This window comes from Epinephelus lanceolatus, chromosome 8, assembly GCF_041903045.1.
Source record: "Epinephelus lanceolatus isolate andai-2023 chromosome 8, ASM4190304v1, whole genome shotgun sequence".
NCBI classification, from domain to species: Eukaryota; Metazoa; Chordata; class Actinopteri; order Perciformes; family Serranidae; genus Epinephelus; species Epinephelus lanceolatus.
Genome location: NC_135741.1, coordinates 18,604,305 through 18,621,120, shown reverse-complemented (window position 1 = coordinate 18,621,120; position 16,816 = coordinate 18,604,305). Strand labels below are relative to the sequence as shown.

General features: G+C 42.2%; 1 protein-coding gene across 2 annotated transcripts in view; it reads left to right on the top strand.

The window, feature by feature from the left end:
* The first annotated feature begins 14,871 nt into the window (after window positions 1-14,871).
* The window catches only part of LOC117258332 (metabotropic glutamate receptor 7-like), a 100,585-nt gene continuing 98,640 nt past the window's right edge, over window positions 14,872-16,816 (top strand). Inside the window, exon 1 of one of the 2 annotated variants that reach the window (XM_033629138.2) lies at window positions 14,872-16,499. In XM_033629138.2, the coding sequence (XP_033485029.1) occupies window positions 15,996-16,499 (504 nt within the window). In that variant the 5' untranslated portion in view covers window positions 14,872-15,995. The remainder of the gene's footprint in view (window positions 16,500-16,816) is intronic. The other variant, XM_033629139.2, reaches the window with a different exon arrangement.

Genomic DNA, 16,816 nt, shown 5'->3' with positions numbered 1-16,816 from the left:
GGGTGCTAGTTTATCACAGAGCACTCACAGATTCACATAATAAGTCACACTTAGTTACACCTATGGGTAATTTAGAGTCATTAATCCTCCTGATTTGCATGTATTTAGGCTGTGGGAGGAAAGCCTCATAACATGCACCGCGCAAATGTATGATTAAAACTGATGGATCAGTTATCAACAGCAACAGGTGACAATCTCAGGTACGGGAAAGATCAGGTCATGGACAGACGTTTGTAAAAGAACCTTTAGAGATTAAGAACTAATTATGTGGAGTTTTAGATTTATCTAACCAAAATGATCCTTCTAGTCTATTATTAGCCTGCAAAATTTCCTTTTACCTTTCCTTGCCTCTGTGATTTTGAAACCCTGCAGTGGAGTATCATTCAGTAAATTTATTCAGGTTAAATCCAACATATTTATACTTCTACTGCACCAAAATTCTTTTATTGTACTTTTGACTTCAGTGCATTTATTTGACAGTTTAATAGTTACTTCACAGATTTTAGATATAAAACATACCATGAGTTTATAAAATATGATGTATTTGCCACTGTACAGATTAAACTAGCCAACCGAATATAAAATAGTAAGATTAGCTCCAGCCAGACCAAATACAACAGTGAAATGCTCTGTAATGCAGCAGTAATAATCATCCAATCATATAATAGATTATAACATACCACCCAGTCATCAGCAAACCAGAAATTTAAACTTTGATACAAGACTAGTATAATAAAAAGATACTCAATACCTTTCGATACCTTGGCAAAAACCAAGCAAAAGTCTGCGACACACAGTATATGATAATCTGCACACATTGCTGGTTCAGAAAAAGTCACTGAACACATGCCTCTAGCCACATGGTGGGTTTGTCGCTGGAAAGGATGCGGAAACAGTCACAGGTTGAGGACTAGTTAATTTTCCTCCCCGTTGTTTCACCTGTGCAACCTTTGGTTCAGATTTGATCTAAATCTGAAATCTAGCTGCCGTACTTACAATACTATCAAATGAAAATTAACAGACATCGTTTTGTTTCGAATAGGTGATCCTAAGTGCTATATCATATGTAGCTGTACTTGCTTGAGTTTCTTCTTTTAGCTTCTTCAGTTCCAGAACTGAAGGAGCCTCTTGGATGAGAGGTAAAATGTCCTCAAGAAACTCAAGCAAGTCTAGTTGCCTACAATAAAACATTTAGGATTACCATGACCTGGATGACTGAGAGTCTTCACCAACATTTCGAACATGCGGTATCAAAAAAGTTTCGAAGAATCAATAGTTTTGACAATTTCACCACTCACAGAGGCTGTTTTCCAGCATTATGACTACTGTTACTTTTGATACTTCCCTTAATTTTGTGTGAAAACACTTAAGGGCTTTTATTAAGTGTAAGTGTCCTTTACTTACTCTAAGAGACATATTATGCTTCTCTATATTTTCTGTCATCTATATCTATATATTGTTACGATGTCAGATGATCATACTACTTGTGGCCAAAGTTTCAGATAATGGAGTAAACGTGTAAAAGAAATCCCTGTTAGCTAAAAAAAAAAAAACCCAAAAAAACTCAGGTTTCAGACTCATCTGAATACTCTGCATACTTTGTTTCTGACGTTTTCTCCTAATTTTGCAGGTACGTAGACTTCTTTATTAGTCATCTGTGCGAGGCAAGCCACGGCAAGTGTTTACATTACATACACTGCTACATGTAGCTACATGCTAATGTCAGAAAAATATGAAATCTCCATTGCTGATGTTGTTGATTTAACTGTTAATAATTTTTCATGGCAGAAAATGCTGTTATGCTCTGTTAAGACTCATACTTTCTGCATTGAACTTCCACGGACCACTTGGGTCACGTGGATGAGTGAGTGCAACTGAGGATCGGCATCGGCCTCCAGCGGTAAGCGGGAAGGCTGCGAGGTGAGCTTAACATCCTGTTGCCAGCATCAGGTTAAACTGAAACTAAGTAAACGCTGCTAGGTCTGAAGTTAATGTCAGTCGGGTATCCAAGTTGTTGTCAGTCAAATTATTTTAACTGTCCAACTCTCCCTTAACTTTCTTTTAACTTCTCTACACACTTTACACTGCCGGGCTTAGTAGTGGCCGACGCCTGCATGGTGGCCGGTATTTGTCCTATTGTACACCATGTGTACTTGTAAGTCTTTGGAAAAACCCTATTGTTGTTGTTTGTGTACTGTGCGTTGTGTGTCATTGTAAACGCAGTTTTCACGCACTCTGAGCCCAAGATGAATTTCCTGTAAAGGACAATAAAGTTTATTTAATTTGATTTGATTTGATTGAAGTTAAAATAACATGTTGAGGTGGCTGCGGCTGGCTTGACCACAGTGTTGTGGACTGAACTGGAGATTGGAGCATGCGCAGTCGGTGTACTTGGCATTCCTACAGTCCACGCTGTCACATGCAATGGCTGCACGGCATCCTAATGGACATGGAGGGATGATCACATTTACGGTGTGCAGACCAAAGCAGACCTTTGTGGACATGCGGACGCATGATTTGACCCTTACAGTCATTCCCCTGACTACAGTGTCGGTGCAGAGATACTGACATGCTGATCAAGTGCAAATGCTGACCACTAAGTGCAGACTGGGCTTTAAGCAGGGGAGGTTAAAGAGACAGGTGTGAAAACGGAGCATCTCAGACAGAGGGTGAGCAGAGATGCTCCAGCATAGGCAGTATGAGGAAAATTAGCATTAAAGCATTTAAACGTATTTTAGCAGATACCCAACTAATGTACTTGAAAATGAGCATAAGGATGAAAATTAGCCAAAGGATCTGTACTTCCCTCTCCATTATTAAAATGCTCTGGCTGTACAACAAACCCAGTTGCCTCACAGAAAATATAATGTCTATGTGAATATACGTTTCTGTAGAATTTTAAAATAATTTCAAGGCCCCTTATTAATTTTCTTGCAACTTTAGTCTCTGGTGTAATATCTGCAGGACTGACACCCTCCACCTCATTTACTGCAAACCAGAAAACCTTATCTGACTCAACGGCGGGTCTGTTGTTACTGCTCGTCTGGAGTGGCCACTTTAAAGACAAGGACAGGAGTAAGAAACTGAAGCCTACATAAAACGACATGAATGGGATGTCCATTCGAAGAGTAATGAGGGCTTGTATGGCTTTTTACCTGTATCAATGCCTGTGTGTGCTTTTATAGAATTATGCTCATTATTCACTATTTGGTGCTGAACTGTGTTCCGCTCCAACTCACTCCCTGGTAATATAAGCTATTTTATAGAGTGCATCTATTATCTGTAATCTGATAAAGATTTAGCAGCAGTGTATGGTTGCTCTGCTCCAGCCTCCTTTGTGTGCAGTAAAGCTGAGTCTCAGACAAGTGAGTCATGTTGGAAGTGACAGCAGATATTTATCACTGCCACTGTTTATGGCACAGCCTGCATGAACACTTTTTTCTTTTTTTCCCCTGTCAATCTGAAGGCCTGAGCAGGAGAGTTAAGCACTAATAAGACAGCTTCAGTGTTCATCTCGCGCACTCCCCTCCTCTCCTCTGTCAGAAGAAGGAAGAGATCTGAGTGCGTTCTGGAGAGCCTCCCCGGTGATCACTGGGTAGAAATAAAGACGATTGCTTAAATAAGTAAGAACAACCACCACCGGCTGACTGGCTAGATGTGTTGCAGCGGCAGATTTTGCCCCATCAATGTTTAAATCTGTGAAAATCAAAAACAGTTTCAGGTTTTGCATCATGTACACAGAGAGGAGGCATCGGGGTTGCTGCTGTATGCTGGCAAGCGCCCGCTTTTCAAAATTAGGACTTGCTCCCGTATCAGCATCCCCTTTTTTTTCCCTCCCAGAGAAAACATTATGAATAATTAAATAATAAATAGTGGAGGCACGGAAAATGTCATCAGTGCCTCAACTTGATTTTTCCTGAAGTGATATAGGAGAAAAATATCTTCCAGTATTCAGTTTGTACAATTTGTTCCTTTTGAAGCTTAAACATCCTTCATAAACCTGTTTCTTTTTATCTACGTTTGTGGTTGGATTTCAGAAGTGAGATTAATAAAAAAATCATGCCTGAATTCTCCGCACAACAGCCTTCATGCCACCGGTGTACTTCAGATGTTTTGCATTCAGTGTACTGCTGCATGCTAAGCGAGCATCTGAACAGGTTAATAAAACGCTGGAAAAACATTTACTGCAAAATGAACCATGCAGAAAATTACTGACCCTGAAGGGAATGAATATCTATTTGCTTTTGGTCTCAGCCTGTGATCATGATATACCCACATCCCTGCAGCTACGTTGTGATTGCTGAGGTTGTCTCCTAATGGTTTGCTGTTTACTTTCACTGCGCTTTCAAATCACTTGTATCACCTTGTGAACTTGGACACACATGTTTCCTAAAAGCATCCGGAGAGCAAAAAGGGGATGTTGTTGCTTTGCTGGACCCGACATTTTGCTTGTGCACCGTCGGGTCTCCGAGGCCCTTATCAATTATGTCCTCAAGGCTCAATCTACCAGCATTTTTCCACTCTCAAATGAATGGAATTCTCTATTATTTAGCTGCTAATATGGCTCCTGATGGCCCCTAAAGTCTGACAGGATGGGCTCGTGTTTGATGCTTTCCTGCACTCTAGACCAGCCTCCGACGTAAAAAGGGGCCGACTATGGCCACACTGGTCATTTTATCTGTTCTCCTCGTTTCCTGCTAGTTGCATTAGCCTGCCCACTGGGGTTTCTTTTGGCACATTAAAACAGATTTGGGTTAATAATTGATGCTGCGATTTATGGACTCTAGTGCCTGAGGTTCAATTGTAAGCCTCCACTTAAAAAGAAAGCATGCCTCTCATTGCTGCCTTTGCCTCAGAGTGCCGTGATTTATAACTTCAGTTTGATGGTGTGCAATTTATTGTATAGGAGTCTATTGAAGAAAAAGGACCAGACGTATCATTTCTCATACAACAGTCATTTTGATGTGATTATGTTTGAGTTTCGGATTTCTCCTTCACACATCAGCTCAAGACAATGAAGGAAAAAAATATCGATCTATGCGCCACGAGCAGTAAATCTATTTGTATTTGTGCAGCGCGGAGCTCCTGGCTCTCGTCTTTGATTAAGAAACTGTGCCTGAAATTAATGTTCAATATCAACACCAGTCCTAACATTATGTGTAAAGATCCATAGGATGTTAATCAATAGTATAACATAGGTGATCAAAGAAGGGGAGATTTATGTGTAGGCATCAGGCTCAGCATTCATTAAAATTCTGATGAGGCTGCCGAGAATTACGTGTCTCATTATGTTTTCCTGTGATAGCTTGTCCTTCTCTACACAAATGTAGAGTCTTGTATTTCATCTGAATGTGTCATTCAAGCAAACGTGTCAGTGTGTTTCATTGAATGCCTTTCTTGTGTCATTTTTAGCCATGCTAGCGGCGTGGCTCTAGGGATGCCAATATCAGTCAGTCAGTCCACCTCTTTGGTACAGACTGAAATATCTCAGCAACTATGGGATGGATTGTCATGAAATTTCACACAGACATTCATCGTTCCCAGACAACGTATCCTAGATATTCTGGTGATCCCTGACTTTTGATCTAGCAGCACCATGAGGGTGACATTTGTGGTTTTAGGTAAACATGTTTTGACATGGGTATGGGATGGATTGCTATGAAATATGATAAAGACTAGGGATGGAAATTGAGAACTGGTTTCAGTTGAGAACAGGTTACAAATTGTCAGATCAATCGAAATCATAGTCCTCCGAGCTTTTCAATTCCTTTTATTGATGCCGGCGTGTTTTCGTGACAGTTTTGCATTGGAAAAAAATGACATGATGCTGAAACATCTTCCTACACGACATGGGCTTAAATTCCAGGACACTGTTTTTGACACTCTGTACAAGTGTCACTGCTTCCCAACCCAGCAGCATGTCTGTTACAGAGGGAGAATGTCCTATGGTATAATAACATCACTGTCACCCTGTGTCACATGCATACCTTTTTCTACTCTGTCTCTACACTGTGTTCAGACTCAGAGATACTGTTGCAGCTGCATTGATGCTGAAAACATTTGTAGGCCTACTTTTTTGTCAACACAGAAAATCAGTCTGGAATCGATAAAAAATTGGACCGTTAAGCATAATTAATAATGGCATTGGTGTCGATAAAATCTTATAAATTCTCTTTCCTTATACAGACATTCATGTCCTCATCAGGATGAATTTTATTGACTTTAGTGATCCACTGGCTTTTTGACCAGCGCTATCATCAGGTCAAATTTTCTAGTTGTCCAATACTTTGGTTTATGACACAAAACCAAGGGGGTTATCGTCAGGTCTGAAAAGTGAAGCCAATGCGGAAGGGCCTTAAATCTACATTCTTTCTAATGGTCAGCAGGGAGCATGAGAAAATTACCCTACTTCTTCTACTTCTTACTGATTTATTACTTCAGTAAACATTTTCCTCGTGAGTTTATGGTCTCAGTTGCTAGTTTCAAGTCTTCTTCAATACAGCATGATGCTCATTTTGTAAGTTATGGTCCCATTTACAGTAAAATAGACAATAATGCAGGGTATGCTTTAGGGCGTGGCTATCTTGTTATTTAAAGGTCAGTATCATTGCGGTGTCCTCAGGTTCTAAGTCAGATCCACCCCTCGCTCTTTTACAGCTCCACCCTCTCATCCAAATATGGTCACCTCTAGATCCAGAGATGATAGTAGAAGAAATACCTGCACACCAATTCAGCTGAGTCGGACAGAAAAAAGGTTCACAGGCTGAGATCAATGCCAAAATAAGGTCGATTTATTCAGAACATCCACAGCACAGCAGCAAACGTTTCAGTCCTTGACTATCATCAGTCAAGGACTGAAATGTTTGCTGCTGTTTTTATCACTATTTATTATTAATTTTTGCACTTTGAGCACTCTTCTTTTTGTGCACACATGTTCTGAATAAATTGACACTTTTTGGCATTGATCTCACCCTGTGAACCTTTTTTTTTTTTGTGGATGTCCAGCTCAGCTGAATTGGTGTGGGGGTATTCCTTCTACCATCCTTCCTTGATTGTCCATTGTGCCAACGGACCCAAGATGAACTTTTTTGTTGCCCTAAGTAGGTGCAGTGTCACAGCAGGCCTAAGACAACTCCAGATCCAAAACCTAAAATAGTGATGATCAAAGTGCCATAATCAAGGCTTCAAAACCGAAGTCCACAAATCAGTGGTTGACGTCCAGTCACAGTCTAGAGCCGGCAAGATACCAGATTTTTACTGGATGATTATCATAACAAAAAGAGTTCACAATAACGATATAATGTTGATATCTATAGAAAATTTTAAATAATAATGCTATTAGTCAAATTCATCTTAAACTGTGTTTATTGTGTATTTTGTGTCTTTTTATGGTAATTAATTATACTCAAAATACAAGTGGTATGTGGAAAGAGCAAGAACAGAAAGAAATGCTAATATCGTGTATTATTAACATGATATTAGCATTTCATTTTTTTAAATACCACAGTTGTCATCAATATTGGAATATCACGACAACACTAATACGCTCTATGCAAAATAACTCTCATAACTAATGACATTCCCATCATCCTCAGCTGTACTTTGTGTTTAGTGCAAGTCGCAAAGATAGTAAACATGTAAACATTATCTGCTAAGTATCAGCTTGTTAACATTGTTGTTGTGAATATGTTTGCATATAACTACGAGCACTACAGTAATTAAAGCCTCGCAGACGCTGTAGACTCTCAGGCTAAAGCTATCAGTGGTAAACACTTTCTAGAAGTGGTAAAGTGGTAAACTCAATCATTCATGGATGTGGTCATTGCTTGTCAAGTGTGAACAAATTAGTTTTCTCAGTGGTGGCTGCACCTTGTCTAATCATATGCTTTTATGCAAATTAAGTTCAATGTGAAGGTCAGCCAACAACTTTTTTCAGCAGCATTATTTCAATAAAACACACAGCCAGCTGAGCAGACACAGTTTGAGGGTGTGTTCAACCTGATTACATACAAAGGCTGAGCCCATGTGGGTACAATTTCAGAGCACCTTGGCACTGGAAGGATTTGGCACATTAAGCATGACAACTTCTTTTGGTGACTTGGAGTATAAAAAATCTCAAAGAATATAGCAAAAAGAATCACTAGTGATTTTTGGCGGCATTTCTAGCATTTTTCAAAAACTATAATTTCTTTCCTTTTTCAAGGAAATTAATAAGGGAGAGGAGGATCCATTCCCAACAGAGCAGAATATAAAGCAGGAAGAAGCATTAAGAAATACACCTGGTTTCAATCCCCTGAAAAGAGGGATTGCTACCATTTCCAGCTCCATTTTAATTTCCTGTTTATTTCGCTCTCTGAAGCTTTGGGAACTCTGAAAGGATTTAAATGCCCTTCAGTCCCCGTGTCTTTCTCCCATTGCCTTTGATTTATAGATTTGATTTTCAGCTTGAAAGCAAAAAGGGAGAAATTCCAAAAGGGGAAAAAAAACACCATCATGACATGGAGGAGCTTAAAGCGAGCTGAAAGGTGGAGGAAATAGGAGGGATATAAAACGCCCATTGCCAGCTCCACGGTTGAAATATGAGGAATTGTCGGAAACCATGTAACAAAACGTGATATGTAGCAAATGAACTGGGCTTTATTCAATCCCCGAGCAACCATAAGAAGTCCCATTCTGCTCTGTCTGTATTGTGCTGTGCCCTGTGTCGACAGGACTCACTTTCACTCGACACTGTCGGGCACCCATTAAATTCTACAATACACAATCATTCCTACCTCCAAACTCTGTAAACACTCTGCTCCCTGTAACACTCTTTCACTGTGAGTAGTGATTTCTCAACAGGAGGTGTCACTTAGGGATAGGCACCCTGATTTGACGGTGACGAATCTCGTCTCTATAGCACATCCAAAACAAGCCACGGCTATTGTAACCCAGTTAGGTATGAATATATGCATTTCCTCACCATGGCTTTCCCTCTATATGCGAGAGATCAGCTGGGCTGGCTAAGAAAGGCACCCAGTGTGCTGAGAGCGGGGCGGCCCTGAGGAAAAGGCAGCTTCTGTGACCCGCAGTTCCAGCCACAGTGCTCCTATGGGACCACTGGGCCATGGGGACACCAAAGGGAGACAGACCATGGCTGAGAGACAGGAGGGATACTGGGGGACCGTAAAGGCACTGAGCTCAGTGAACAGATAAACCCAGGGGATTACTGTCAGACTGCACGCTCTTCAGGCTCGCACATGGTCAAAATGGGGAGCGGTTTAACTTGAACCTCTTTTAATTGAGTACGGACTCCAGCTAAAGGAGGCAGCTCACACAGTGTACGAGGCAGCAGCCATAAGCGCCCATTAAAGTGGCGTTTATACATAAAGGTAGTGATTTATTGTTCCACCTTATGTGATAGCTATGTGCGGTAATTTGTAACAGAGTTAATTTCCACCTAATGAGTGAGAGAGATTAATTCATGTGCATGATGAATTGCGCAGCGGCAAGCAGTCAGGCTAAGCAAATTCTTGTTCAAAATGTGTGTGTGTGTGTGTGTGTACCTTTGTGAATGCTTTTCAAACTCTGGTAAAGACCGCAGGGGCACTTATCTGAAATAAGTAGGCCTGCCCTCCACCGCAGTCCTCACTAGCAGCTCCATATGGTAATGAGCTGTGTAAGATGAAGAAAATATGTTATTTGCAACACAAACAGCACTGCAGTTAATTCAAGCAGCACGGGCATAATCCACTCACACACTTTCAACACTTACAAAGTGTAAAGTTCACGTGAGAAATGGAAGACTGAGCTCATTTGTGTTGCAATAATACAACGAGCACTTTAGAAAAATGAAGTACTTTGAGGCAAGGCTTGTGCAATGTAAGTTCGTCAGACGCTAAGTCACTGTGGTGGTATGTGACCGGCTGCCAGAACATAAATTGAAATAAATAACAAACTAGGAGACTTGCCTGCCAAAGTGAAAAAGATGATGAGGTTATGATGTCCATCTGCAGTATGTGCAGTGTCTCAGTGTTGGCGTCCTCATTAACATGAAGAGTGTTTTAATCTGCTCAAATTAGTCAGTTTAAACACGCCGACATTTGGCACTTGTGGCTCTTTTTCGAGCACAGTGTAGCTCTCCTTTGTGTCAAGCGACGGGTGCAGAGCTACAATATATTTGGAGCCATTGTTTGTACTTGTACAAAATGGCTATATTGCTGGACAGTGTTTACCACGGAAACAGGAATCAATTCAAAACAGGAGCAAACCATTGTTGAATAAAAATGGTAATCGTACATCTTCAGCTGCACACATTGTGATGAGAAAATGTCCTGATGTTTATCATAGTGCACGTTAAGCTTCTTTTTTTTTATTTTTACTGAATTCTGTCTCTGGTTTGTTGTGAAGGAACTAGCTGTGGATTCCTAGTAAAATGTTGTACTTTGCTTGAGGGGACACAAACATGGAAAAAAGATAATCATTACAGAAAAAAAACATGTAACTACTAAGTATGATTCACCACTTTTCCTGAGAAAGAACGGAAATAGAATATCAAGCCATTTGCCAGAGAAAATGCTGGCACTGTATAACTCTGCAGACCATGAATATGTCACATTTGCAGGTTATTGTGGAGCGGATATGTTGAACCTCAACGTACAAACAACACTGTGGTGTGGTTAAGGTTGAAAATACCTGGTTCCCTGCAAGAAATGTAGCAAAGTCTCAGTTAAAAAATAACTGCTTTTTGTGGAACTATCCTCATAAAAGGGCTGCTACAAAACACGCACGTTTGGAGCCTAAAGAGCCAATAGATACACAGCATTGTGTTGCATAAATAATTGGTTTTGTTGCTCTTTTGGTCTCAAACACTGGTCTGCAGCTTGGCTGATGTTTTGCTCAGGTCCCCAGGAAGCGTGCTGGGCATTGAAGCCAATTTTTGCAGTGGCCAAACAGTGTAATTGCGCCATTATGTGATGCCCTGCAGCCCAAAAAAACTTTTTTCCCATAAACTTACATAGCAAAAGAGGCATCTGTAAATCAGTGGATATATTTTTTGAGCATCACAGCATCCACAACATGACTTATGACCGCAACATTTGGAAAGTCTAGAAGAGTTGTACGATTTAATAATTTTATCCACATTCAAGTTAGCAGAGAGCTAAACAGGAAATAGCCGGCTCAGCCCACGGAAGTCTCGAGGGCACCTGCTTTATGAGCCACACAGTACAGAAGCAGTGGCAATCACCCGGGTAATTTTATAGGTGGCAGTTGAGGTTTTTTGGCTTCATGCACCACTGAGCAACTTTAGCTGAAATGAGCAGGGCCCTGTCTCCAATGCTTTGTCCAGTCCTCTTTATACATCCATCATTCATGGATCATTAAGTCATTTTAGAAGCACTGATATGATACATACGAAACATGCAAATGTAACGTATTCATGGTTTGCAGGAACGTACTATGCCAACATTTTCGTATATTTCCTCTGGCAACTGGGCTGAGAATGTACTTACATATTTTTAATCATCATTTCATTTCTGATTTGTTCCTGAATCGTTTTATGGCACCACCTGTTGTATTCCATTGTAAAATGTTAACAACCAAACAGTTACTTGCAATGAATCACACCTTATTTATTGGAGCAAATATTTATGTTGTTTTCTTTTTCTTTTGGCAGATAAATAGTTAATGAAGGTGGTCATCTGTACCTGTCTCTCTGTCGTCACACAAGCATGTCGCATCATCCTCCCACCCACACACAAACACACACAGAGAGAGGTTGTTATGAGTCATTCACAAAGACTGTGGATAAAATCTCCTCCATCACAATGTACCATGAAGACACTTGTGATAAAATAATTCACAGAGGTCCAGAGCCGCTCAGAAGGTCGGCTAATTAACAGACACAAGGCGAGAGGCGTTTTCTATCACAATCAAATTTGTGGCTGAAGTCCTCCTGGCTAACTAACACAGCTGCACCCACTTATCACATAAGTCCACTGGACCATGAGGTTAGCCATCAAAACAAAGGCCCAGTCACCCACTAATAGGGCCTCTGGAAGATTCCAGGGCTGTGTGGGTGGGAGGTCAGCACCTTTTGGGTCCATTACTGCCATATATAATACATCTGATCATTATCTAGGCAGACTCCCAGTCAGGAGCACATACTTGAAACATCTGTAAGAAAGAAAAACAGCAGCAGTCGTGGGTTAATATTCTTTTTTTGTCTTTCCTAAGTTTGTGCTCGTCTCAAAGGCGACATCTTTGTATAACAATCCAAACAGACTCATTGTCAGAAAATACACGAGTTTCAAAGCTAACCCTGGGAGAAAAACCTCCTGTTACCAAGCTACCCCTGCAGTTATGTATTCCAGTGGCTACTTGTGTATTATCTGTCTATCTTTCACATTTGAGAGTGTGAATGGGTACTGAGCGCACAGCAGCAACTTTACAGAGACATAATTAGAAGGGAGCTGGTATGACAGATGGATTACAATCATAATTGAGAGCGTGGAGAGTCTATCGTCCTAGCTGCAGTGCACCTGCTTTGTCTTTGGCATAAACAGCACAAGAGGTAAGAATTTGTCTTCCCATACAGCGTGCCTGTAGAATTACAAAACGTTTTCTTTTTTCTTTTCCTCCTCACAGACGCTGATTCTGCTCACAGTGATGAAGAAAAGCGCAGATAGCCTGATTTTTATTATTCCGAAGCAGATGGTGCAAAATGAGGCATTGGGGCCGCGGCAGCTCGGTGACCTTCATGTTGCTAATCTAACATTGCCCCTATGTTGATCTAACATTAACACCTCACCCCTCACAGAATATGCATGACTCCAAACGGGGCTGGTGGCCTGCTTGCTTTCGAACAAATCACCCCGACATGCAATTACCTCCCGCTCTGGAGTTATTTCTTTCCCGTGGATAGGACGGCCCTTTCATTCGAGTCCGGGAATTAAACAGGTTTCCAGGTTAATTAATTTGACAGACAGACCCCATTGTGCCTAGTGTCAGCCCAAAAGGAAACCTTATTGCCTCTTGTCCTGAGGGTTGACTTTTTATTGTTCTTTGAGTCTTCGTTCTTTTAAAGGAGCACATAGTGCCAGCTCTGTAATTGACTTGAAGAAGACTGCATCGAGCAGACGTGTTATTGAATGCTTGAAACAAAAGCTCTGGTCTCTCATAGGAGCTCGTAATTCATCTAGTGGGATGCATTGAAATGTAGTGCACCCCCGGCATATGGAAACCGTGGCTGTGTTTGTTTGTTTGGTCAGCTATATATTGAACGCAAACCTCTTCCAGAATGCATTCACACTCCTCGTTGCTTGTTGCTGGAATGGAATTTATCCGAGTGTGTGCTCACGTGACTGAGTGTCTGTGTGAAAGTGAGGGAGGAGAAAGAGAGAAGATCCAAACCAAAGTGTAATCTCAGTCTAAATCACACAGCCTCCCCGGAGGAAAAGACCCCTCTTCCTGGGGTTACTCAGTGAATTAAATCACGGTGAGGGCCCCATTTTTCAAAAGTAACCTTTCCGTTGACAGTGTAAGTGGGAGTCAGGCTCTCACCGCAGAGTCCGAGCAGTGGAATTAGTGCCGTGCGTAGCGACACCAGTCTCTCAGGGTGTCATTTGTAGGGGCTGTTGCTGCATTTTTCCAGGCCTGCCTGCCTGTCTCAGTGTGCTCACAGTGGAGGAGGCCATCTGCCTCCCTCCCGTCTCACATCCCTCATTTCTCTCCTCAGCAGCCTTTTCCCAGCAGTTCCCACACAGTGTCCTTAAATATATTTTTGGTGCAGCTCATGAATTTTGGCCTCGGCGTGCAGTTTGTGCACCCACAACCACATCGACATGCTTGGAGTTGGACGTGCACGGTTTGCCTATTGAGAGATATTCATGCGAAATCAGTGCGGCTAATGGAGACAAATACACTACATGGCAGGATTAGGCTTGAATTAATCTCTATTCAATTTAATTAATTAGAAATTTGTCCGTCCAAGCCTGTAATGTCAATAGGACACGTTTCAATTAGAGCTACATCGCCTTTTCTAATCTTTTTAATTGAACAGAAACGAATGGAACGAACATGTTCATAAAATGGGATTCTATGCCTCATAATCATTTTCACGATAAAGCAACTCTCAGAGGCTGTTTATTACTCAATGATCAAGCAACTTAAATGACTTATCCTATAATCCATTTACTGTTTCCTGTTTGACTGCTTCTCAGGGTGCTGCTGTGATTTCTCAACAGCCGCAGCAAGGTGGATGCTATTGTTGGATGTGTGGTGGCTGCTTTAGAAGTGGACAGTTTCTAAGGTTACTTGAAAACGAAGGCTTATACATGAATTATGTATCTACAGAATGCTCAGTTGGCACCTTTTTCTCACATTGTAACCCCCTGAACAAATACAGCAGTCATTAGCAGAGCCTCAAAAATGATTTTTGCTTAATATAAGATTTGAATTGCAGACAGAAAGTACCTTTTTTAATTAATGCCACAAATTGCCAAGTGAGTCCCTGGCTAATGCATGCCCACTGAAAGCAAATTATCATAATCTGCTTGTTTGTAAAAGCACCATCTGTGCAATTAAATAGTTTGGTGATGATAGTGTTTTGTTAGGAAGATGTGAGGGCTCCTTGCTCCTAAAGGTGTGGTTAATTCTCACCAGTCTGTGTGCCAGCGTGCGTGCCAGCGTGAGGCGCGCGCGTGTGCGAGCGCGTGCGGAGCGCACAGGATGAATCAGGAGTGTCTTCTGAAGAAGGGTTGCCTGGGAGACCAGCCTGGACCCCTCCAAACGTGTCTGTTCTCTCTCCTCTTCCTCTCCCTCCCTCCCTCTCTCTCTCTCTGTCCCTCCTCCGTTTTAAAGGTGCATCAGTAATGAATCCAAAACTATTTCAGGAAAGGCACGGGTGAAAACCTCCATACCTGCAGCTCAGTGCCACAGATCTTTGTTGCATGCCTGCCACCGTCAACATCAAAAGAAAAGAGGAAAAAAACACTCCGACTTTTGCGTGTGTTGTGTATGTGTGTGTGTTTGAGGGGGATAAAGGAGGGAGGCGAGGCAGAGCCAAAGAGATTATGAATGCGCACTGAGAGGCACTCAGAGGAACAATTGTCTTACTATTCAAGTCTAGCCTATAAGTGCATTTGTTCGCCTTGTTTACCTTCCCGTTGAACTGTCTGAAGACAACTTCCTGAAAACCTCGCCATGAAGTGATGCTACTCTTTTTTTCCCTGACCAGCTGAATGACGTCTCGCAAGGAAAGGGGGCTGAAAACTCGGCGCACACAGTGAATCCCTCGCTGTGACTCATTCATTTTGTATAAATGCGAGCGGTTGCGGAGACCAACAAAGAGCCGGGGCTTTAATTAGCTGGATATTTCTTAGCTTTCCGCTCATTTGAGAGCATACTACTCGTTTTCTTTCTTTCTTTCCCCTTTTTTTGGAGACTGTGGAGATGATATGCACCCCTGGGAGAGAGAGACCACAGCCGACCGAGCCATCCCTGCGCTCCCGCGGAGTTGGTTTGAGCAAGAAGAATGTCACCCACTTCTGCTGGTCCTAACATCTCAGCACTGATTTGAGAGATAATTTATTAAAACCCACTGTATGTTATTTGGTAGAATTGCCGCTTTAGGTTGTGAAAATTCCCAGCAGCGGCTTCATTGCTGTTTCGCGTTTTGGATTGAGCATAAATGGACAAAATTAGGCCAGTTCATCTGCGGCGGGTGATCATCTTCTTTTGCTGATATTTTCTGACTAATGGATGGAGCCTCTTTTTCCGAGGGGAACTGAATTACCGTCAGGAGCTCCACTATTCAACAAGCTGCACCGCTCACTCCTGGCAGCAAAGCGATGGGCGCAGTTTGTCTGAGCCATCTACTGCGTCTTGTTTCTCCAGCCCAGCTTGTTGAATCTCCTCACTGCTGACAAGGATGGGTTCGTTTTAACAAAACTTCCTCGCCTCTTTGGTTCTATCTCCGGCGGTTTGCAGACTCCATTGTTCCGTTAAAGTTGACCATGGCTCGTCCTGGATCGTGCGTGAAGCTGAGCACTATATGGAGAGCGCTTTGGCTCATGAGGACTGTGGTAGATTTCGCGCTGCCTCAGGAGACTTATGCGCCCCATTCAATACGGACTGAGGGGCATCTTACCCTCGGTGGACTCTTCCCGGTGCATGCCAGAGGTGCCGACGGCACACCGTGCGGGGATCTCAAACGGGAAAACGGCATCCAGCGGCTTGAGGCCATGATGTACGCTTTGGACCAAATTAACCAGGACGACCAACTCTTACCCAACATCACTTTAGGCGCCCGGGTGCTGGACACTTGCTCGAGGGATACCTACGCGCTGGAGCAGTCTTTAACTTTCGTTCAAGCCCTGATCACGAAGGACACCTCCGACGTGAGATGCACTAATGGGGAGCCACCGGTGTTTGTCAAGCCTGAAAAAGTGGTGGGAGTCATCGGAGCCTCGGCGAGCTCAGTATCGATTATGGTTGCCAACATCCTACGCCTCTTTCAGGCAAGTCTTTGAGCGTGAGCGATAGTTTTGTGGCTTTAAAATAGTGTTTTTACTGGTGCGGCTACAGTGTGTGCATGCTTTTGGTATATGATAATACGCTTTTTAGGGAGGAGTGAAAGTGTTGCTACCCACCCAGTAACGGGAAGCAGATGAAAACAGGGATGCCATAAGGAGTAAACAAAAAGCCTCATCTAAAAAATATGCGGTTTCAGTTGATATCATTTTCCATTTTTTCATGTGATGCATGTTATGACCAATTTCGCCCAGACTTCTCTCCATCTCAAAATATTGTAACAAAGAAAGGTGATGTAAGTTTG